Below are 24665 nucleotides of genomic sequence, written 5' to 3'. Positions count from 1 at the left end.
TTGTCCAGTAGGTGGCAGTAAATATTGTTGGTTTTGCATAACGTGAAAAGCGAAGGACAGTTCACCCGGAACAGAATGTGTTAAAGATGGCGGAATGTGAGTCCAGTGCAGAATCTGCGCAACCCAGCGCCGAGCCGGACTCTCTGAAGCTGTCCGAGCTGTTCGAGCGCAGCTGGAGAGCGCTAGACGAGCTCGACAGCACGCAAGAGCCGCTGGCTAGTCACGCTGTCCAGGAGCGAGTGCAGCGGGCCATCCGCGGCCTGGAGAGCGCCTCCAGGAGGGTGGCGCAGCTCGAGCTCTTCAGCCGTAATGAGGAGCTGGAGGAGGTGTGCACCTCCGAGCTCAAGTACCTGCTGCTGCCTGCACTTCTGGGGGGGCTCACCCTGAAACAGACGAGCCGGGAGCGCCGCTTGGAGATACTACAGACTGCTAGAGCTTATTTTGTGGACTATCTGCAGAGGTGCAAAAACTACGACGTATCTCAGTTCAACATGCCCAGGTCATGTGTAGAGGCTGAAGCGGAGAGCGCACATCCCACTGCTGCGGTAAGCTGTCCTGGCTCTGACTAACTCCAATATTGTATTATAATGACCCTACTCAGAGGTAATGAATTAGCCCACTTGACCTGACTTAATGTGTTTTATACCCAGGACCGCTGTCACAGTGGATACAATTTAAGAACGGAGCCCCGCTTCTCAAAATCCACAAACTAGTGTTCTTCTCGGCTCACCGTGAACAGAACACACTATAGTTTCTTTATTTCGAGCCACAGCCTTCATGTCACAGCAGAACAAACAGTGCTACAGAGATTAATGCAATCTGTACTGTTTGAGTCTAAGAGTGACAAATGAACATTGATGTTAGAAACTGAGTGAGAAGAAGTAACCCTGTCAGAAAAAAATAACAAAGAATGTTTTCAAAAATATAAACAATGATTGATTGTGTTTATCAATTTACTAAATGCAAAGTGAGCAAGCAAAAGAAAAATCTAAATCAAATCCATTTTTGGTGTTACTACCTTTTGCCTTCAAACCAACACCACTTCAGATCAATCAAAGGGATACACACAAAGTCATGAATTTTGTTGGATTATAGTCAGGTGTATGATCAACCAATTATACCAAACAGGTGTTAATTATCATCAGTGTCACACATAGGTTGGGATACAGTCATGAACTGAAACTGAAAGAGCTATGTAGGAGGCTTAAAACTAGGAGGAACAGACTAACTCTGCGACCAGGGTGAGGTTGTGGAAGACCATCTCATGTCACAGGTCAAAAACCAGGAAGTGGAAGTGATAGTATGGTCCCTACAGAGCCCTGGCCTCAACCACCTCAAGTTTGTCTGGGATTACATGAAGAGACAGAAAGATGTGAGGAAGCCTACATCCACAGAAGATATGTGGTGAGTTCTTCAAGATGTTTGGAACACCCTATCAGCCGAGTTCCTTCAAAAACCCTGTGCAAGTAAACCTAGAAGAATTGATGCTCTTATGAAGGCAAAGGGTGGTCAAACCAAATATTGATCTGATTTAGATTTCTCTTTTGTTTATTCACTGCATTTTGTTGATTGGTGAAAATAAATGATTAATTTAAGGCATTCCTAGTTTGCAGCATTTTTCACACCTGCTTATAACTTTTGCACAACACTGGATATAGCCCCAGACTTAACTCCACACACAAACACAGAAAAGCTTCTTCTATTGGTTCTTATCACTGGAACAGTGAAGTGACCAGCGGCCCCTCTCGACACAACATGGATAGAACATGCAAACTAGGAACACAATAGCTATAAGAGAGATATTACATTATATAAGCCTCTATTCAATGTTTCTGCTTTCTTTTAATGCTGTGGTCTCAACGTGTTTATGCCTCTGTACAAGCAACATATTTCTGAATGAAACTTGGTGGTATTAAGTTCATACTTGAGCTACTACAAGAAATGTTTTTTGTTTTCTAGCCGGGACTGGGTCAGCCTAACCTTGTGGCCATGGCAGCACATAGACAGGCCAAGATTGAGCGCTATCGTCAGAAAAAGGAAGTGGAGACTCAGCTGGAGGCAGTGAAGAGGGCTGTGGATGGCGGGCAGGCAGATGAGGAAACCAGCCGCCGCTTCTACCTGCTTCATCTGCGTAGATGGATCAGCCTGAGTCTGGAGGAGGTGGAGAGCATTGACCAGGAGCTCCCCATCCTCAAGAACATGGGCACCCTGAAGAACACACCCCGGCCCCCACCCCAGCCCAGCAGACCACCCATGAAGCCCTTTATCCTTACCAAAGATGCAGTCCAGGTCAGAGCCTGTGTAAACAGAGCAGATAAAGTTAAGGTGGCACCCTTTATTGTGGCCCTAGGGAACTGAGCAGTAGGCAGATTTAGGCCTGTCACTATAAATATTACATTGACTTATCAAAGTTAAATACGTTTTTTTTTTGTACTAGAGTGTAACTTGAATTAACCCTTCTGTACAATAAGATTGGGGCTGTAGAGAGTTGAGTAAATCACTTCTATTACTCATTATGGATACAAACCATAGACTGTATAAAGAAGTGGACTAAGTGAGTTTGACTCCACCTACAGAGGTCAGCTCCACTCAAATGAAGCTCGTGACTGTGGGGAGGAGGGAGAATTTGAAGTCAGGCTCTATATTATAAGATATTTATATAATAGGATTTTTTTTTTACAGACCCAAGTAAATGTAACTGAGTACTACTAACTCTGCTCTCAAGCCTGTGGGGAGCATGGGCTTATTTTTATAATAATACATTTTATACATATAGCGACTTTCAAGACACTTTCAAGAGGCACCAGAGAAGTACTGGGACATGATACGCTGCTTACAACTTGATTATAATGAACCACTTAAGAATGGACTAATTCACATGTGAGTTATTTTTGATCCCCTTGTAAAGTCCCTTTTATAAATGAATAGAATAGAATACAAATACAATAGTCAGAAGCTAATCACCAACCCTAATCTAGTTTTGTCTATGTTATCTCCCTTGATTTCTCACACATACATCAGTGTGATCAGACATAAAGTACTGTATATGGTCCTCTTAGTGCAGCATGCAGGTAGAGGGCTCTGCTGAATGCTTTGTGTGTTTACAGGCGCAGGTGTTTGGGGCGGGCTACCCTAGTCTGCCCACCATGACAGTAGACGAGTGGTACTCGCAGCACCAGAGACACGGTGTCCTCCCTGACCAGGGCATCCCGCGCAGAGTGGCTGTGGAGGAGGACAGGGACGCAGCAGAGGTTCAAGAGGAGGAGAAGGAGAGGCAGGCCGAAACAGATGACCCAGACAGTCTGCACAAAGCCCGCAGCTGGGACGATTATAAAGACACTCACCGAAGAGGCTACGGCAACCGCCACAACATGGGCTGAACAAAGAAAAAAATCTGAACAAAACCATGCATTCATGTATTTCCTGAGGTCATTTTATTAAAGGTTTGACAAAATGTTCCCACTTCTTTTATTGCATTTCACACCTTCACCCAGCTATGTGCCACATTTTTGAGAATAGGATCAAAAGTGTTGTGAGTGCTACACAACTGTACTACATTGTGCTCATTGCTAGAATTTGCACCCAGCATTTTTCTGGACTACCAACAGACCTATCTGTGATTTGGTGTTAATTGTCAAACTTTGTTATAAAGAAGTTACTGCTTTACTTTTTTTTTTTCCCCATTGATGCAAGGAACGAGCTTATTGGTCACCTGTCATTTATCAACAAAATTACATTTCTGTCACCTCAGATTAACAGAATTCAGTGATTCACTCAGTGATTGTGCAGAAATCTGCCATGTTTTTCAGTCAGTGATGTTTTATTTCCTTTATTTTTTTCTAACTCAAATGAACCATGTACGTCCCTGATTGCCTAATCCACCTCTAAATCACAGCCATCTGAAAACTGAGAGATTCGCTGGCTATCAGATTCCCATCTTTGTAAAGTAATGAAGAGTGTTCTAGATTGCAAGCAAGAAAAGTTGCACCTTTAAATGTTTGTTAATTGCCACATAACGCAGGATCACTTTCTGCCTGACCAGGGTGTGATTTTGGCCATGATTGTTAGTTGTGCTGCATCCTAATGGAGAAAATATGCTATGTATTGTTTAAAAATGCTGGCCATTTTAAAGTTAGTAATTGTTAACCATGGGTGAGCTGAGCTTCAGTGAAATGCTAAATGGATTTGATTTGAAATACTTTATGAAGAAAAAAAAAAAAAAAACATGAATATGCTGTTTACGTAAAGAGGGAGTCCAAAGTTTCAAATGAGATGAAGGGCAAGTGGAATGGATTTGCTGACTGCTGGTTATTCACATGAATTAGTATAGTTGACACAATTGTAATTGTTCCACCTGTCTTCAGAAATGAAGCAATTCTTACTTAAAGAAAAAAATGAATGAACGAACCAAAAAGTGGGCGGGTAGGCTACTTCTGATTCCGGAAGTAAAAATCCCATTATATTTGAAACAAAAACTCAAATATACAAGTTGAGATGTTTGATGGGAGCAAATAATGTAACGATCAGTGTACTCTATGATTATCTTTTATACCTCCGCTCCCACAATAAGCGCATTCTCTTTGGTGCGTTTCATTCGGTTTATTTTGGCCCGTGGGCGGAAGTAGTCACTCTGTACGTCCATGGCGCCGGCGGAAGCTTCACTGCTCCTGCTCCGATGTGTGGTGCCTGCGCGGTCACCTCAGCTGTTCACCGCGAGAAGGAGACTCGGCACTGCGGGCTGGAAACGCGTCTGAGACTGTTTGAGGTAACGAGCAACTAGATTAACTATTGCTTCTGATGTCTCCGCGATAGACAAGTCTGAAATCGGCGTCAGATAAATGACTGGTATTGTCCCTGACCTGAGTAACGGTGGACAACTTCCTCATTTCCTCTGTAGAGCAGCATGTTCGGTCCTTTGGCACACTCCTGTCAACAAAATACAAATGTTCATGTGACATCAAAAACTGAACAGGTCAGAATTCTCCGGTGGTATTTGCTGTTTTACTCTTAGTTTGGATATTTATTGACCTGGTTTATGGTCAGTGAGGCTGCATTTACTGGTCTTATCACATGAATCAAAAAACTGGTACAAAGTTCAATGTCTTCTATGCATAAAGAAACGAATAACTTTTTCACAGTTGATACTTTGCATCTGATGTCATCAACATTCCCCGGGGTGTGATGCTCGGTCTGAGTAGGGTGACTAGACGTCTTTATTTACCCAGGTTTAATCCCGGTTTCGAGCCCTGTGTCCCCTGTTCTATCAGATTTATACAAAACCAGTCCCAGTTTTATACAAGAAATAGTCTAGGTGTCCCTATTTTTGACCAATTTGATCTAAAACAGGTCTGAACTAGGACTAAACTAAAACTAAACCAGCACTACATCAATTCTAAACCAGGACTAAAACAGAACTATCACAGTTTTTGACAAATCTGATCCCCGCCAACAGTAAAGAGGAGCATAAATTGTCATTTGTTTGGCCAAAATGCAGAAAACCGTGTTTGCGAATGACCATAAAGCAAAAAAATAAATAAAAAAAATGCAGTCCCTCCGATTATGACTGACATGAGAATGCACAATCTTACACACTCTTTTCACTGTTTTATTTATACCAACTATCCCAACCCAGGTTTGTCCCAGTTTAGAATATTGAAAATCTAGTCACCCTGAGTCTGAGGCTTTGTTAAACTTTAGCTTTGTTTCAGCACAATCTGACCAGAGCTGATGACAGGTATGAGAGCTGATTTTTACTGTTAAGTCCCTCTCAAAAAACTTTACAGTCACAGGCTATCTATCGTTAGCCAACATTTTTTTCCTTTTTGTTGAACAAACAGGACTATGAATGCTCATATTGATCATCACAGGTTCTGTAAAATATGTTGTTATGTTTAATTCCTTTCTGTAGTTTAATGATGTGGCTGTGCTTACAACCCCCTGTATGATTTCACTGCAAAGTCTCAATCAACTACAGAAAGTGGCGCCATATTGTCATGGTAATATTCTAAACTTTTCATCTTTCGAAGAAAAATATCTTAACTGTGAGTATAGACTTTTCCAGTTTGCAAAGCAATCCCTTCAGAAATGATCAGAATTTATTTGTCATTTCAGTATAAAAAAATACACAGAAACAAAATACTGCACTCAGGTCCAGGTCAACAACAGCAGCATAGATAATAATAAGAATAAATAGTTAAAATATTGTATGTCAAATACAGTCTTTAAAAAACACAGCCCCCACCCGCCCCTGTTTTCTAAAGTGTGTTCCAAGTCAGTGGTGTTTTGTAAGGTGCATTCGTGTCTGGGCTTTCTGACAGAATTGATCTGTCTCACGGGATCAGGATAAAAACTGTTCCGTTGTCTGGTGGTCCTGGCCTGTAGGTGGCGCAATCATCTGCCTGATGGGAGAGCTGTAAAAAGTCAATGTGCTGGATGGGTGGAGTCTTCCATGATGTTGTGGCTTTTGTCCTGCACCTGCTGATGTAAATGTCTTCAGTGCAGGGCAGACTACAGCCGCAGATGTGCTCCGCAGCTCTAACTACCTTCTGCAGAGTTTTCCTCTCTGCCTTGGTGCTGCTGCTGAACCACACAGTCATGTTGGAGGTGAAGATGCTCTCCACCGCACACCTGTAAAAGGCCTTCAGGACAGAGGGGCGCACACCTGCTTTTTTGAGGCGCCTAAGGGAGTATAGGCATTGGTGTCCCTTTTTCACTATGCAACTGGTGTTGTTAGACCAGCTGAGATTCACCATTACTTCATTTGAGCACAGTTCAGTATTTTGATGTTAGGATATCTTTTCTCATTCTGATGGTGAATGACTGTAATTTATTAGATTCTAAATGTAACAATACATGCAATAATGAGGGTAAGAAACAAAACATTCACAATGACCTTAATAGAACTTCTTCTAAGGATATGTCCAGCTCTAATAATCAGTCAAGAAAATTAAAGCATACTCTAAATTTGTTAAGTTTCCGCTGTCTCTAAAAGTGAAAGAGACTCATTTTAAAATGTTAAAGAGTATCTACCCTGTGGGCCTTTTTCTTAAAAGAAGATTTAAATTTGAGGTTGAATTCTGTATTTTTTGTAATTCAGAAAAAGAATCTTTGAATCATTTGTTTTTTGAATGTCCTCACTCCCAGGTCTTCTGGTCAGATGTCAGAAGCTGGCTAAATTTAAATCCCTGTATTCAAAACTTGTCACATTTTATTTTATATGGACCGTCTGGGCACTTCAACAGAAATGGTTGTAAATATTATTTTGCTTTTAGGGAACTATCATATTCATTGTAGTAAATGGAGAGGGAACATACTCCCATTTTCTTGATTTATGAATGAGTTTAAATTGTATTATGGCTCCCCAACCAGTTTGGATAATTGGAAAACAGCAAAAGCCACCTCTCTTCTAATTGCCAAATTCCTGTTGTTTTGATGTAATGCGGCAAATTCAATTTATGTCATGTCTTAATGGACAATTTACAGAGTCCAGACGTGTTTCAGCCTATGGCTTTCCTCACAAACAAACTGAATTCTGAGTGAACCATGTGAGTTAAATACAGGAAGCCCACCAATAGGGCTGGAAGAGGAGGAGTGGAGATTCACCTGTGGACACTACCTGAGACACACCACAAGATGGCAGTGTTAGAACCATGGAACACCATAGAGCAGATATGTCAGACTCAGGCCTGAGGGACAAATTTGGCCCACAATATAATATTATAACATTTTTATTTTATTTTTTATATTATGCTTGTTCTGGATTCAGTGTTTAAGCAAAACTATTATTAAACATTTATTTTAATATGAAAATATTTAACATTACATATCTCGAAAGAAGAGAAAACATGCAGTTGTTGTTGGAATTTTTCAATAAATACACGACCTGTGTGTTTTAGAACACCCTAGTTTTTCCAGTTATTTATTGCATTTCAAGTCGTGCAAGTCCATTGAAGAGCTTGAAACAGTACAAAGGTAAAAACTGAACATACAGTGGTTAACATAGGATAAAAGAACGAAATACAAATCCAAGCTCTGCTAAAACTACCTGAGGTAAAAAGAACGATGATGAGCTTGAAAACATGGAGTGTCCAGCAGCAGCACAGTGTCCAGACTTAAACCCCATGGAGCTGGTTTGGGACAAACTGGACAGAAGAGTGAAGCAACCTACAAGTGCCACACATTTATGGAAATACTGCAACAGACTTGGGAAGAACTTTCTGAACAATATTTGATTTTTATTGTAAAAAGAACGAGCCATGAGTGTGTTCAGCTGTTCTATCTGACAAAGGTGGACACTTTGATGAGTCAAAAGTTTAGAATATGAATATCAACAGTAAACTGTAAAAAAGTGGAAAAACTGTGGTGTTCTAAAACTTTTGGCTGGTAGTGTATTTAGTCTGGCCCAGAACTTTGTCCCAGTTTTTAATTTTGACCCTCTGTGAATTTGAGTTTGACACCCCTGCCACAGAGTATATAAACACTCATATGTACAAAAATATATACAGAAAACACAGAGAAGTCCAAATCTTCATTGAGCCCAGGATATTTCATTGCCTGTAATTTATAAATCCAGAAAGTTTCACATTGTTAAATTTTTCAATATGGTTTCCTTTTCGCAAAGAGGCTGGTATATGATCAATTCCATGGGCCTGCAGATTAGATGGATTGCTGTTATGAAAGTCCAAAAAGTGTCTGGCCATATGGTTTGTGTTGCCTGGACGGATAGCATATTTATGCTCAGCCAAGTGCTCTTGCAGGCCCCTTTTGGTCATTCCTATGTTGAAAACCTTGCAGGTAGGGCAAATAAGTGTGTAAATTACAAATGTTGTTTTGCAACTGGTAAAGTGTTTTATTATATATTCTTTTTATGAATGATAGCCCAGAAATGACTTGGTCTGACATATTGGTGCAGTGGAGACAAGTACACTTATAAGAACCCGTTGGTTCTTGGTCAGGCTGCTGGTAGCCAGAACCAGTTTGTCATGGATAGTAGGGCACCTTTTAAAACTAACCAAGGGAGACTCTGCGATGAAGTGTCTTGTCACTCTCAATAATGTCTCAGTTGTTCTTGATAATTTGCTTTAGTTTGTAAGCCTCATTGCTGAATTTGGTGTTAAAATTACATGTTCCTTGGTAGTCTTTGGTGGATTTCTAATAAGGAGAGCGTCTCTGTTTAGATGGCTTGCCCAGTGGTAAGCTTTTAGGAGGATCTCTTTCTTATATCCCCGATCTTGGAATCTGTACATCATTTCACAAGATTTAATTTCAAAATCTCAGTCTTGGTCACAAATTGTCCGCACACGTTACATTTGTCCATACGGGATATTTAATAAGCCACTTTGGATGGCAGCTTTAACCATGTAAAATGGTGTTCCTGTCTGTTTTCAAGTAGTATGTACATTTCCTATGTTGTCTTATAAATTGTAGTGTCCAAGAAGTTCACTTTTTCCTGGCTATACTCCAAAGACAGTCTTATATTAGAGCTGATGTTGTTTAAAAAGCAATGTAATTCTTGTAACTCTGTCTCTGATCCAGACCAAAACAGACATATATCAATATACCATCCCCACCAAACAGTAGAATTGTGAAACTTATTTCTTTCAGTATTAAAGATAAAATCATGTTCCCATTTACCCAGGTATAGGCCTGCATATGATGGGCTATAACAGGCACCCATAGCACAACCTTTTACTTGTCTGAAATTTTTGTCTTCAAATACACAAGTATTATTGGTTAATGTCCAATTTGTGGGTTTGATTAAAAACTCATTCGGTGGCATTAGTGGGGCGGTTATTCAGATGGAACCCCAAAGCTGCCAATCCCTCTTTGTGTTCAGTATTTGAATATAGAGATTCAACATCCATAGTAACTTAAAAGGTCTCTGGGCCTATAGTTTTAAGTTACTTAAATTTTCAAAGGATGTCAGATGTGTCCTGGATATAAGCTGGGAGGGAAGGCAAGAAAGGTTTGATGAAATAGTCTGTGTATTTAGAAACCGGTTCTGTAAGACTATTGCCTGATATGGCTGGTCTACCAGGAGGGTTAGTGAGACACTTGTGAACTCTAGGCAGCATATAAAAAGATGCCATGCTAGGGTGCTCATTCAAAAGAAATTTCACTTCTAATTCAGTGAGCCAGTTCTTCTCCAGTGCCTCAGTAAGTAACTGTTTTAACTCTGCTTTCAGGTCATCTGTGGGATTACATGTAAGACAGTTATAAAATTCTTCATTGTTAAGTGGGCGATAAGCCTGTTTTACATACATGTCTTTATCCCATACTACTACAGCACCACCTTTCTTTCAGTGGTTTTCTTTGGTTACTGAACAATTTATCAATCTCAAAGTTTACTTTTTTGCAAAAGTATTTAATGTGGCATTTTGTACTACAGGGCTAAAAGTAGAGTTGGCTTTAAATGAGAGTCTTAAGGCAGTCTGACCTGAATTTGAAGAAGTGGTTGCAGGATTCAATCTACACCATATCTTTAAGTGCAGACTTTCCTAGAATTGGAACAGATCAATTTTAGTGTCAAATTCCTGAGCACAGTACGGAGGGGCAAATGATAATCCCTTGGACAGAAGCTGAACACTCTCATCTGACAGGACAATTGGAAATGTTAATTACTGCATGTATCTGGTTCTGCTCCGGGTATTTCTGGGTTCTGGGTTTCATCCTCCCCCTTTGCCTTTGCGTTCTCCTCTCTTGGCCTCTCTTTTAAAAGGTGCTCTACTGTCCATGACAAACTGGTCCACAGCTACCAGACACCTGCACCCAAACACGCATGGCTTGGACCTCGACCAAAGGGTTCTAAAAAATGTTACTTTCTATAGAATTTTTTCAAATATTTACAGTGTCAGGTATGCATAAATCTATGTTTAGCATTTATATTAAGCATTTTTATTGTGTTTTTATGGACATGAATTGGCTCTGACCTTAAAAAATGTCATGTGGTGTGACCGAGAATAACCTTAAATTTTTCTATTTTCTAAAACATGACTGGGATATTAATCTAAGTTCTGAGTAATATGAAGTGTATAGAAACAAACTGTTGGCATTTCATTTGATTTTTAAAGTATATTGATATTTTCTTTTGATGTCCAATATGACAGTCACCTGCTTGTGTTTCATTAACATACTACTTTTCTCTATAAAATGCATAGAATGAAGAAAAATGCCTAAATAATACCAATCGTCCAAGTATATTTTGTCAGTTATTAATTCCAGCCATAGAATTGAAATACCATATTTTCATTTTAATAAAATTACTGCTATTATTAGTCACATCATATGATACATGGTGGCACTAAATGACAGGAAAACCTCATATTGGCCAAACAAATAACTGCATGCAAAATCAAACATTGTTCATCATTTCTATTTCACCTCTACTCTAATTGTCATTTTTTCATAACACTTCATTTTCATTGTCACACTTGCTCTTTCATTCATTGCCACTCATTTCCATGTTTCCTTTACACACATTGTCATATTCATTTTTCACAACATTCTTATTAAATAGTACGTATTGCTATTCAAATTAATATTTCCTTTTCCACATTTCAGAACAAACCTGTGTCTTCTCCTGGCTCTGGTTCTGCTCTTTCTACAGGGTCAGAATTGACCCGCTCCCTGTGGCAGGCGTCTACTTTGCTTGACAGTGGCATCTGATAAAATAGATTTAAAAACAGTTAAAAATAAATATATATTGTCAAAGTGACATCTCACTTATTTTTATATATTTTTTCATTATACTGTATAAATATGAATTACAACTCATTGTTCCTGAAATACTCAAAAATACTCCAAAATTTAAAAACAAACAAACAAACAAAAAAAACAGTCAAAGTCTTTTAAAATGAATCAGTAGTTTGTCTTAATCATGAAAATAACTTTAAAAACACAAAAAATGTAACTCTGCAATATAAGTGAGTAATTGAAAAGATCCACATGATTTTTCGATTCAGTCTAAATTTACAGGCGTAGCATTAACAACTGTAACAAAACAAGGTGGTTTCTCACAAAAGGTTCATATAAAAAAAAAAATGCATTTGTAAATAAAACTTCATTATTGTTTTCTTTTTGATGTCAAACTACATGACATCCAAATATGGCAATTGCCACAAAAAGAATATAAAATCAAACACATTATTAGTTGCAATTTTGACAGTTGCTACAAGTTATAGTTGTATGGCATTATTAATATTGTGACTTGTGACTGTAATGGTACGCTGAAATGAATCACTGTGTCCTTGTGTACAGATGCCAGGTCCATGGGTGTGAGTCGTCTGGATGTCTTTTACAGAAGGCTGCTCCTCACCAAGCTCTTTATTGGAGGATGGGGGAACCCCGAGGATCTCAAGAGGTAATGTATATTCACATGCCCTACAAGCTCTTGGACAAGGTTCAAGATAAAACACTAAAAGACAGAATCTGGTTTGACAAGGTGTAACCTCATAATACTTTACCTAGTACCTTTAATGTGTTGTTTTCAGATGTTTTCAGTCAAGAGAATTAGCACATTCCTTTTAATATACAGTTGCAATCAAAATTATTCAACCCACACTGCAAATTAGGTTTATTGGTAAAATGTACAAAAAGCAGCTGTTTACAAAACAGAAATTAAACAAGAACAGTTGAAATAGCTCAACACAACTAATATTACAAATGGTTTCTCCAAAGTCAACACAAAATGCTACTTTTAATGACTACTGCAGTCTCAAAATTATTCAACCCCCTGAATAGAATTCCTCATAAGAGCACACTTTTGCAAATCAAGGGCTTTATTATTTGCATCAGGTGTACTTGATATAAAACCCCTCACATATCTGGCTGCCACCAGAGTCCTGAAGAGGCAGGTGGTAAGAAACCCTCGACTGACTGCAAAAGACCTGCAACAAGACTTGGTGGCAGCCTGCACTGAGGTTTCAGTTTAGGCACATTCTAAACGCTGAAGGTTTCCATGCATGAACTCCAAGACGTACACCACTACTGACCCAAAGGCACAAGAAAAGTCGGCTCCAATTTGCTCAAATCTGTATAAATAAGCCAAAGAGGTTTTGGGATTCTGTTCTGTGGAGTGAAGAAACAAAATTGGAAGTTTTGGGCTGATGGATCAGCAGCACGTCTGGAGGAGGAAGAGTGAAGCATGCGCTGAAAAGAACACCCTGCCTACAATGAAGCTGAAGCATGGCGGTAGCTCAGTGATGCTCTGGGGCTGCTTCACTTCCTCTGGCACTGGAAACTTGCAGCGTGTGGAGGACAAGATGGATTCAATCAAATATCAGGAAATCCTGGGAGAAAATGTCATGCCATCTGTGAGGAAACTGAAGGTTGTAGGGCTGGGTATCATTAAGAAGGTGCCGATACGATACATATCTCGATACACAGGCCATGATACGATACATATCTCGATACAGTGCACTTTCGATTTGATATTATATATTTCAAATTGATTCGATACGGTTCAATAAAAAATAAAGTCTAAAGCGTGGCTGTGATACTAAAAGTCTTAAACCACTTCTTGTGTAAAGTTCATATGAAACACAAACATTTTAATCCTCAAAACAGTAAAAATGTCAGATGTGTTGCATAAATGATTTTCCTTTCACTCCACAAGCAACAAAACTGTAGCACTGTAACAAAATCATTTAGTAAAACACACCTGAAAATACTCTTGGTGAAATATTGATACAGCAGCCCATGATATCGATACTGTATCATCACATTAAACGATACAATTTGTTGATATTCCGATATTTTTGCACACCCCTGGAAGGTTGGGCGTTATTGGACATTCCGACAGGACAATGATCCCAAGCTTTTCTCAAAGTCCACTAAGGCTTGGTTTCAGAAGAAGTCCTGGAAGATACTAGAGAGGCCATCACAGTCGCCTGACTTGAACCCCATTGAAAATCTCTGGTGGGATTTGAAAAAGGCAGTTGCAGCATGCAAATCCAAGAATATTAGTGAACTGGAGGCCTTTGCGCATGAGGAATGGGCTAAGAGTCCTCAGGAATGCTGCCAGAAGATGTGTCTGGCTATGCATCACGTTTGCACTAGGTCATAACAGCAAAGGGCTGCTCTACTAAAGATGCTTGTCATGAAGGAGTTGGATAATTTTGAGACTGCAGTAGTCTTTTAAAGTAGCATTTTTGTTGAATTTGGAGAAACCACTTGTAATACTAGTTGTGTTGAGCTATTTAAATTGTTCTTGTTTGATTTCTTTTTGGAAACAGCTGCTAGTTTAGTACATTTTACCAATAAACCTAATTTGCAGTTGGGATTGAATAATTTTGATTGCAACTGTAGTTTGTTTTGACAAATACTGTATACTGATATATTACGTTTGTGGTTTTATAAAGAAACTTGATTATTGCAATTTAGTTTAAGTGGTAAAGGACATTGAAATCTACAGCCTGATTTCTGTTAATTATTTACAAAAACTTATTTTATAACATTAAAATAGAAAAATATTTTATGAAACTGAGATATTATGAAACCTGAATTTTATACTATTAAAACACCTTAACCTAATGTAATGCACAATTTGAACCTGGAATTACACCATGTACTGTATTACTTCGATTTTTAGGTATGTTTCTTCAACAAACAAATTAATGAAATAGTAACTGTAACTAAATACAATTACTCAAATACTCAAATTTCAATACCTGTATTTAGTTATTTCCTTTGACAATGTGACCACATCTTACAGCCTTTTCTCCTCTTTTTTTCTAGAATTTTTGAATTCCGTAAGCTGATTGGAGATAGGGAAAAATGTAAGAGCCTGGTGCCTGAGGATTATCCAGTTTACATCGACAAGGTCCGTGGGTGAATGTGCAGTTACTCCAGTGCATGATTCTAGTGAACATAACATCTGTGTGATGTTCTTTGTGCAGAGCGAAGAGCATTCTGATTGCCATATACACAATGGCTATTTCATTTCTCCTCTGGTCCATCTTGTCCCTGGAATACTTCCACGTGAAGCCGTCAATGCCAGGTATCAAACATCTCAAATCTGACCATTGGCTCATTTCTGAATTTCTCAGATCAATGGAAGTTCTATATGAAATCAGCAGACTGTGAATTTCACAATTAAGGATGGGCAAAACAGTGTTTCCCATACACTTTGTTGAGACTTTGTGTGTGCGCGTGTGCGTGTGTGTGTGTGTGTGTGTGCATAATTTCAGCTCATGCAACTTGTATGTCACTTAGTGTCAATACTTCATTTTTAAGCATTCTTTATGACCAGTGAAGTTAGTTTTCTTTATTTTCTTTATTTAGAACCAGGATTTTAAAGAAATTACATTGATCTCTAAGAGCAAATATGCTTTGCCCCAGATACGTCATAAGAGAATGAGCAACAAAGTCTAATTTCATAATGCCTTTCCATAGTCCAGAGTGAGACTTTTAAACAGGCTCCTGTGTTCATTGATAAACACCATGTATCAGTGCCTCTCAGACTGTGGTACATGTAAAGCTGGTGGTATACAAGCTCCTTCAGGTGGGACCTGGGACAGCTCTTCAGTTTGTGGGTTTATCTCATTTGGAGTTCATTTTATCCACTTTTGCATTTGGATCATTTCTTGTTTAGAAATGGAGAGGATGTTCTGCTGTTGTAATGCTTCCACCAATTTGTTATTTGTTATTTGTTTTCAATTCTCCGATCCTTAGTTCCAATCGCTTTCAGCAAGAGAAATGGAAGATTAAGGTGTAGAACTCTTTTCAGAGAGCTACACATCAGATTTGTCTTTTTGAACAGACTCGTGAGTAAAAAAAATTTAAATCAATTAGGCTAAAAGACCGGCACTTACAGACACATAACACTCATTGACTCATTCGTTAAAAAAAGGCACACGCAGAATGGGGCAATGTAAAAATTAATTGAATATCAATATTGAGTATCAGATGATATTGATTTGGAAGAATCAATCAGCCAATACTATCGACTAATAATGGAACTGATATGTCTCCTATTGGTACAGCAGTTTAGAATGGATTGTGGTGTTTACTGAGGCTGTGCTGGAAGTGTTTCTGACCTGTGCCTGTTCCCTGTCAGGTTCCAGTTCATTGTTCCCAAAAGGTGGCAGAAGAACAGGCCAGTCTGTGTCCACTTGGCAGGGACCGGAGATCATGTAAGACTCCTGACTTTAATGTGTAGGGCTGTTTTTCATAATTTTCCTCAAAATATGCTAATGCTCACTACTTTTAATTATACGAAATACTTGCAGCCTCCGGACTGGAGCTGCTTAAGATGTTGTAACGTGTGTGTTTGAGTAATTTAGCGACCTTATGGTTCACTTCAATATTATGTGCACTACTCAGCCCACAAGCCTACATCACTCATGCTCCCATAAATATACAAAAGCATGAAACACAACTGTACACAGCAGCTTGACAAATCTGTTGTAAAGTGCTTTAGTTTCATTAGCAGGAGGCACATTGATTGTGACGTGATAGCACACTGAAGGGCCAGTGGCATAGCGTGGAGTATAAAGGCAGGAGACATACAGAGCGTCAAAAACAAAACTGAAACTTGTCAAACATATTAATGCATTGTTTTTAGAATATGGCATTTTCAAAACAGTAAAATGTAACATTGAGTTCATACCCCAGAGAAGTACAGTACCCCCTCTTTAAGCAGTTATTTACCTATGGTAGAGATATCATTTTAGGCTGATCATCTAACCAATGCATGGGTCTATCTTGACTCCTGACAAATTTTAGAGCGTTTTGAGGCTTTGTGTTTATATCAGCTTCTAATTAACCATAAACTGTATGTCCCTCTGCAGTTTTTTTGGAGGCGGCGGACCCTTATGGCCAGACCTATGATCAAAGAAGCAGGGATGGCCTCACTACTCCTGGAGAATCCGTATTATATCCTTCCATCTGTCTGATCAGACGTTAGTCCAGATAATGCTGTTCCTTATGTCTTTGGGCTAATGCTACTGGATCTTTTGAATGAACACTGCTTGTCCTCATACATTCAGACATCAGTATACAGAGTGCCTCCATGATGTTTTCTGCCCTTTGTTTCCTTAAGTTCTTTCCTCACATGGCTTCCGCAAACCCAAAGACCAGCTGTAAGTATTTCTGCTCCTTCACAAAATGATCCTCAGACTTTTAAAAGTGAATTTTATTTTATGAAATGTTTGTGCATTTTAAAGATATTTAAATTTACATTTGGCTGGTGCTTTCACTCCATCTGTGTGGGAGCATTTTCTCTTAAACATGTAAAGCAAGCTATAGTTTTCCTCGCCAAGCCACATTTAATACAGTGAAGGGCCAGACATACATGTAATATGGTTTTGCATGTAAAACATGAACATTTAATGAAGTGCAATTTAAAATGGATTAAAAGTGATCACAACATTGTATTTTTGCTCAGAGGTTTTAGCATTCGTACCTAAACCCGATGTCCTTAGACCATGTTCTGTCATTGTGCATTGTGTCTTAAGGCAAGACACTGAATAATGATTACAGTGAAGTGCTTTTGAGATTTGACAAGCCTGTAAAGCTCATTGCAAGTGTAATTTATTATTCATTTTTAAAGGATGGACTGGTTTGATTTCCCTTCCATCTCATAACATGTTCTTCACAGCCAAATGTTATCAAAATAGATGTTACTTACACATTTCATTACCTCATGGGCCAAAAAAAAAACCCTGACCACAGGCCCCACTTGAGAAGGAGCAGCTACGTACTTTCTTCTAGACTTTATGTATTTACAGATGACCAGGCTGATCTCCTGGTCCTGTTCTGAACACTCTTGACACACTGAAATTTAAACCCCAAAGACAAACAAACAACACAAACACAAACCAAAATATCTACTATAATGAACTGGGGGTAGAAAATGTGTTTTTAGGCTGTAATAACTGTTGCACATCCAGCAGTTTCCTTTTTTCACCTCTGAGCTCTGATTCTCTGAATGAAAACCCAGTGTGACGTGTTCCACAGGCGCTCCTGTCTAAAGAATGTCTCAGACCTGTTTGTGATGGGAGGGGCTTTGATCCTGGAGTCCACCGTGCTCCTCCGCTGGCTTGAAAAAGAAGGATACTGGCCACTGGGAATGACTGGCATCTCAATGGGAGGTTATGTAAGCAACTTCTTATTCTTATGTCCCTGGCCAGCTCCCTAGATGGGTCACTGTTTCTTATATGGGTCTATTCTTCTCTTAAATCAAGTGTACACACCTGTATATTATTGTTTTCAGATGGCATCATTGGCAGTAACAAACTGGCCAAAGCCGATCCCGCTGATTCCCTGCTTATCCTGGTCAACAGCCTCCAGTGTCTTCACCACTGTAAGCACAAAAACCATGCAATTTCTGTATCACGTTGAATTTGTATTGGTCTGGGAAAGGTGTATGGACAAAAGAGCACTTCTTGGATCACAACTTCACAATGACAATGTGGAACTGAACATTGTAACTAAAGCTAGATATGCAGGATTTCTCAAACAAGCATGAATGAAACAAAACACAAGCTCTGGTGTAGGGCTACAAAGATTAATTGAAATAATTGTGATTAGGCAACTATAAAAATATTTGCATTTTGATCATTATTATCTTCATCTGCGCTATACTGATTCTTGTTCATATTCTCAGTCAGCATATTTCAACCTTTATTGGTTAAGATGTTTTAGATCAGTCATTTCACTAGTCCTTATAGCCCTACTGAGGTTTGTTTTTTTGAGGAAGACATCCTCTTCCTAACATCTTTATAAGGTTAAAATGTGCGAGTATGACAGGTTTTGATCATTCTCTCATTTTTACATTATCTGATGGAGTAAAACCTGCTGTAAATATAAATAATAATTTGATACCAAACAAAGTAGAAAAATATTGAAAAACCACAGGAAAGTGAAAGTTTAGAGAGTTCCATGTGACATCACAGTAGGGAGAATTCGTAGCTACAATTTAAATTGATTGATTGATACTTTATTAATCCCAAAGGAAATTCAAATTTCAGCTGCAGCAACAATGGAAGAAACATAGCAACACACCATCCATCCTTTTGCATTCATCAGTTATAGTAATGCGTTGTACAGGCGTATGGCATGTGGGACAAACAACTTCCAGAGTCTGTCTGGAGCAGGACAGAGACAAGAGCCTGTGCCCAAAGATGCTCTCCTGTTCAGTGATGGTGCTGTGCAGAGGGTGCTGAGGGTTATCCAGGATGGACTTCTTTACTCATCAAAACAATAACCAGAGTGCATTATGAGTGAATTGTGTTTTGTTTCATTCACAACACAAAACACACACAAACCCTGTATATTTAGGATGAGTTCTCTGAAAATACTACCAGATTGTGATGTCATTTGGTAATGTAGCAATTGTGTTTTTAAACTCCATTCACCTTCATTAGAATCATTTACATAATTTCAGCCATGGAGTTGCCATTCCCTTATGAACAAAAAGTAAAAAGTATTTTGAGCTTAAAAGGGTTACTCAAAAATGTGAAAAAACACACAACTCCAGGTATGTTTTTGATGAGGTTTAAAGCTAACAAGAGTAAATTTTGCACAATATAATCATATAATCATGAAAAAGTTCAATATTTTTTGACCATCATTTCAGGAAGCCAAAACACATATATTATAGACTCATGACACATAGTGAAAATTGTGATGGTTCTATGCACTCAATACTTGGCTTGGGCCTCCTTTGGCATGAATTACTGCATCAATGTGCCATGAGTTTGCAGGCCAATCAAGCACAGTAATACCATGGTTATTGAACCATTTTGTGATGCCCTTGGGCTGTGGGGGCAGGTGCTAAATCCTGCTGGAAAATGAAATCAGCTTCTCCATAAAGTTTGTCAGCTGAAGAAAGCATTAAGTGCTGTAAAATGTCCTGGCACATGGCTGTGTTGATTGTGGACTTCAGAAAACACAGTGGACCAACACCAGCAGATGACATGGCAGCCCAAATCATCAGTGACTATGGAAACTTCACACTGAACATCAAGTTCTGTGCCTCCCCACTCTTCCTCCAGACTCTGGGATCTTGATTTCCAAAAGGTATGCAGAATGTACTTTGATCTGAAAAGAGACTTTGGACCACTAAGCAACAGTCCAATTGCAGTTCTTTTTCTCCACAGCCCAGGTAAGATTCTTCTGACATCTTCTCATGTCCCATGGGCTATGTCTGTGCCTCTCAAGGCTGCACTCGTTCCATTTGCTATTGCATTTTTTCCTACTTTCCGTGGATATGCTTGGATACAACACTTCATTCAGTTTCTTTAGAAATTACTTATTGTGGCTTTGTCCTTGTGGAGGGTGTCAGTGTATTCTTGACATCTGCTTGTCAGTAGCCTTTCCCATGATTGTGTAGCCCACTGACCCAGACTGAGAGGCTATGTAAATGTTCAGGAAACCTTTGCATGTGTTTTAAGCTATTTACCTGGTTCGGGTGTGACACCATGGCTTTCTGATATTGAACATTATCACAATATTGACATTTTCTGAGACACTGAATTTTGGGTTTTCATTAACTGTAAGCCATATTCATAAAATGTTAGGTTTGACTTCCTGAAACGAGTGACAAAAAATACTGAACTTGTTCATGACATTCTATTTTTATTAAGATGTACCTATAATAATCTAAAGATGTTTTCATAAAACCAATAGTCTAATTTGTAATATAAAATCTTTAAAAAGCGGGATGTAACAACGTCTTGTGTGTTTTAGGGTGTCCTGAGTAGAGCTGTGAACTGGAGTGAGCTGGAAAAGCAATACACCTTCAACTCGGTATATGAGAAGGAGATAATCCAGCTTTTGGAATACTGCGGGGTATGGCTGCTTTATTCTTCACCACTAGTGTGCTGCATTCTAACCAAAGCTAAATGTTGTGTGGAACTAGGTGGATTCCTTTAAGATGGCCCAGGAGCCTGCGAGCCGTGGGAGCTCAGAGATTGGGGACCAGCTGCTGGGCATGACTGGATACGGCCTCCTGTCTATGGACCGCTTCTCTCCACTCACCAGGCTCAACAGGAGACAGGAAAGTGGAAGTGACTGTGTTCAACATTTTGGGCAAACAGACTCACAACACAGAGTGTCTATAACCAACACTGGAATGAGCCCTGATCCTCAGAAAAGGTATGAAAAAGCACAAGAGTCCCATAGGGTTGTCATAAGTATAAAAAAAAATCAGATACTAATTGATATTAAAGCCTTTTGCTGCGATGATGGCCCTGGTGTGCACGCCCCTTCCACGCGACCACTGAGGACTCGCGACTGCCCTGATGTGCCATTCTTTCTTCCCGAGAGCTGCCCAGGCCAACGGATCCTCCGCCAGAAAAATTATATTGTACACCTTTAAAATAGGAAAATATTAATGATTCTAGAGACAAAACTATAGAAAATAGGGGATGTTTGCTCCTCTTCTGGCTAACTGTGAAAAATGGAACATGTCCGTTATATATATATTTATTGTTTCTTGTCATGCATAGAATTTCATCCTCAAATGTTGTACAAATCTGATAATGCTGACATTTCATGTCTATGGTAGGGGATGCTATAGTGTTCAGTTTTATTAGACTTGATAGTCCATTAGATTCACGCGATTGTGATTTGAATTTGAGCTCTGTAGGCCAATGCCTGTGGGCATGAGAAGTCATCAAAGAAACAGGAAATGAAGGTGTTGTTAAAACAAGTATTGAAACTAGACACTCAAGCAAGTCGAGCTGTATCAATACAAAAAAAAAATCACATTCACAAGACAGAAATTAACCTTTCCTGAATAGCTTACAAATGATCTTGAGCTGTATTAGTACAAGTATAAGAGCACATAGACTAGTATACACCCATGGCCCACTATGGAACCTACCTGGATGACAGATGTTTACACAGATACAATGTCATATGGAAATATAAGGAAGTACTACTATTTAAACCGCATTCTATTGTGTAAAGAAAGTGTTTTATGATCCGTAGTATTGAATAGAAGCTATTCCTTAGTATCGAAATTGAGTATTGTGACCATACTAGATGGGCCTTAATGAATAATAATTATGCAATACTTTATATTTGCTCTTTCACAAAGTTAAAACAATTGCGTGTGGTTTTGGAGCAGAGTAATTAAAACACACTGTACTTGTGACACCTTGGGCTTGACTGTCAAATGACGAAAGAGAAGCATCTCACAGCTGCTGTTTGCTCCATCAAACTATATATTTACATGCCTATTCTACATTTCCTTTTAATGTCCTGAAAACCAATAGCAAGGGGTCTACGCAGTGTCCCGGCAGAGGCATAGTCTAATGCTGTTTAAGGTGATAGCTTTTTGCACAGTGTGTTTATGTTTAGACTATTCCCAACAATCATTTAAATTTTGAAAGACTTAGGTGTCTTCTATTAGTGATTGTATTGCAGAAAATATTCTTATATTCTGTTTAGTTTACATTAGTTGACATTTACTTCTACATATTAGACTAAGAAAGTATGTTTATGGTTCTCCTCTTTTTTTTGGCTCTTAACAGTATACAGGTCAATGAGGCGCAGCTGAAGGAGAGACCAGGAGGCTTATTCCAGTCCTCTCAAGGGTCCCGGCTGCACAGTGAGGCTATCAGTTTCATGAAAGGAGTGATGGATGAATGCACGCACATGGCAAACTTCTCCGGCAAGTTTATGAACACAGTAATAATAGTAATACGTTTGATTTATATAGTGTATATAGTGCTTTTTAAAATATGCTAAACAAAGGGTATAATAATAAAACAAAGCTTTCCATAGGTTTTTGCCATAAAACATGTTTTTTTTTTACATTACATTCATCACTCACATACATGTGTACATGTGCTTAGACAAAAACCTAATCCCGCATGTTCATGTTTGTGACAGTTCCTGTAGACCCCAGTCTCATCATTGTGGTCCAGGCCACTATGGATGCCTATGTGCCCCGCACTGGAGTACTGAGCTTAAGGGACATCTGGCCTGGCTGTGAGGTGCGTTACCTGAAAGGAGGTCACATCAGTGCATACCTGTTCAAACAAAACGTCTTCAGGTAAGTCTGACTCTTCTACCTCTCTACTCACTACATTTCTTGTTCATCTGTTTACAGCAGTGTGGCTCCAAGAAATATTCATCTGAATCTGACCAATCTGTGTGTATCTCTCTCAGACAAGCCATTTATGATGCGTTTGAAAGATTCTGCCTGAAGTATCCCCAACACTTCCACTGACCGGTCTTGGCTCTCCTGCACCAGGCCTGGATGTGTGATTTATGATGAACTGTAATTCCTGCTAATGCAGAATGAGCATGACTAACACTGGTGTACATGCACCCAGCCCTTTGCCTGTAAGGGGAGAAGACACAATAGCACAAAATCTTTAAGTTTTTTGTTGTATTTTTTTAACCTAATTGCAGCTAAACACTTTCATGTGCCAGTGTGATTTCACTGAATCACTGTCCTCACTGTGTTGACTTTTAACAAAGATGATTCAGTTACCATTAATACTGACCTGGCATCCCTCCATGTCCATGTGACTGTCTCTAATAATAAACATGATGTTCAGAATGCTATGTTTTTTTTCTCAGTTTTATAGAAGGTAGCCCTAAAGATCCATACACACGGAAGTCCATCCGAAATTGGTTAAAAGCGCTTAGGATATTCCTTTCCTTATTGTCCTTGTGCATCATTGTCAGCCATGTCATGAACAATCCCAATTGATCAGTGAAGTTAGGGGCTGTGTCTCAATTCTCTTTCCTCACATCTTTCCTCTATCCTTCATTTCTCAGCTGTCGTTCAAATTTGCTATATTAAGTGGCATCCCAAAGAAAACCACAGAAGGAAGGAGAAAACATAAGGGAGGCTTCAGGAGGCAGATAAAACTATATTGGTCTCAGTGAGGAGTTTATGGCCGAGGAACGCAAGGAAAGAGAACTGACACAAGAGAAGAAAGTGAGGAAAGAGAAATGTAGCACTGCCTGTGTCGTCTCTGTGGACTCTGTGGTGACTTCCTCACCTAGTTTCCTGCTGAACCGAGGAGAGGAATCAAGGAGAAAGAAGTGAGGAAACAGAAATGAGGCATGGCTAGGGAGGAGTAATTATCAGTCTATCACTTATCAGTTAAAATGCATAAATTCGGCATAAATAAACACAAGTTTACAACATATAAAGCATAATTTGCATAAACTCGCTCCTTGTTCCCTGATGCTGTCAGCTTTTGTTGGGCTAAAGGACAGGACTCAGTGGAGTCTGTTCTGTGCTTCTATTGTGTTGGAGGTGGTTCATGTTAAACTTTTCAGAGATCATGTGCATATCATCTATGTATGTAGGTTGTGCTCTTTTTTAACATCAGTAATTTCACTTATGTACAATCACTTTATGAGTGGTGGGTAGTGCGCTTGTTGTAGTCTGTTTTCTGGGCATTGTAGTTGTGACTGACCAGCTGTTATTCCTGCCACTTGTTAGGAGGATTTAGATCGATCAAAAGTAATAATAGCTCCTTATCCTTGCTCCTTCCTAGTCCTTGGTCCTTATAGTTGACCTCATGATGTAGCTCTCAAAGGTCAACAAAAAGGACAATCTGGGCGTTTTTTCAATGCGAATTTAAGGACTTGAAAATATTTGTGCTGAATATTTAAAAGATTAAATTTTTATTTTGAATTTAAAACACTGAAAAAGCATACTTAAAAATTCAGCAACTAAAATTCTGAATAAAAAT

The 24665-nt window shown here is 39.0% G+C and overlaps 2 protein-coding genes across 5 annotated transcripts; both read left to right on the top strand.

Moving 5' to 3' along the window:
* Nucleotides 1-44: 44 nt before the first annotated feature.
* On the top strand, nucleotides 45-3458 carry igbp1 (immunoglobulin (CD79A) binding protein 1). Of its 2 annotated transcripts, XM_055159301.1 has the most exons (4): nucleotides 45-545; nucleotides 1960-2289; nucleotides 2777-2880; nucleotides 3108-3299. In XM_055159301.1, exons 1-4 carry the CDS (start codon nucleotides 87-89, stop codon nucleotides 3148-3150), a joined length of 936 nt encoding a protein of 311 aa, XP_055015276.1. In that variant the 5' UTR covers nucleotides 45-86; the 3' UTR covers nucleotides 3151-3299. The 2 variants fall into 2 exon arrangements, with proteins under 2 accessions (XP_055015276.1, XP_020775632.1); XM_020919973.2 differs by lacking the exon at nucleotides 2777-2880 and having other exon boundaries at nucleotides 46-545; nucleotides 3108-3458.
* Nucleotides 3459-4613: 1155 nt separating this feature from the next.
* On the top strand, nucleotides 4614-23515 carry abhd18 (abhydrolase domain containing 18). 3 transcript variants are annotated; one of them, XM_055158999.1, is made up of 14 exons: nucleotides 4614-4765; nucleotides 12256-12358; nucleotides 14734-14818; nucleotides 14895-14995; nucleotides 16055-16130; nucleotides 16788-16874; nucleotides 17053-17078; nucleotides 17956-18094; nucleotides 18212-18301; nucleotides 20689-20790; nucleotides 20861-21096; nucleotides 22479-22618; nucleotides 22840-22943; nucleotides 23063-23515. In XM_055158999.1, exons 2-14 carry the CDS (start codon nucleotides 12267-12269, stop codon nucleotides 23177-23179), a joined length of 1395 nt encoding a protein of 464 aa, XP_055014974.1. In that variant the 5' UTR covers nucleotides 4614-4765; nucleotides 12256-12266; the 3' UTR covers nucleotides 23180-23515. The 3 variants fall into 3 exon arrangements, with proteins under 3 accessions (XP_055014974.1, XP_055014973.1, XP_055014971.1); XM_055158998.1 differs by having other exon boundaries at nucleotides 23060-23515; XM_055158996.1 differs by having other exon boundaries at nucleotides 22840-23002; nucleotides 23119-23515.
* Nucleotides 23516-24665: the final 1150 nt, after the last annotated feature.

Source organism: Boleophthalmus pectinirostris, unplaced genomic scaffold, assembly GCF_026225935.1.
Source record: "Boleophthalmus pectinirostris isolate CB_2022bp ecotype Guang Dong unplaced genomic scaffold, ASM2622593v1 HiC_scaffold_23, whole genome shotgun sequence".
NCBI lineage: Eukaryota > Metazoa > Chordata > Actinopteri > Gobiiformes > Gobiidae > Boleophthalmus > Boleophthalmus pectinirostris.
Note: the sequence above shows the minus strand (reverse complement) of the source record. Positions and strands in the feature narration are given on the sequence as shown.

Coding starts and splice junctions, on each gene's coding strand:
- igbp1 (XM_020919973.2), top strand. CDS start 87: ATGGCGGAATGTGAGTCCAGTGCAGAATCTGCGCAACCCAGCGCCGAG. Junction 546..1,959: donor GCGCACATCCCACTGCTGCG/GTAAGCTGTCCT, acceptor TTTGTTTTCTAG/CCGGGACTGGGTCAGCCTAA. Junction 2,290..3,107: donor TTACCAAAGATGCAGTCCAG/GTCAGAGCCTGT, acceptor GTGTGTTTACAG/GCGCAGGTGTTTGGGGCGGG.
- abhd18 (XM_055158998.1), top strand. CDS start 12,267: ATGGGTGTGAGTCGTCTGGATGTCTTTTACAGAAGGCTGCTCCTCACC. Junction 12,359..14,733: donor AACCCCGAGGATCTCAAGAG/GTAATGTATATT, acceptor CTTTTTTTCTAG/AATTTTTGAATTCCGTAAGC. Junction 14,996..16,054: donor CGTGAAGCCGTCAATGCCAG/GTATCAAACATC, acceptor GTTCCCTGTCAG/GTTCCAGTTCATTGTTCCCA.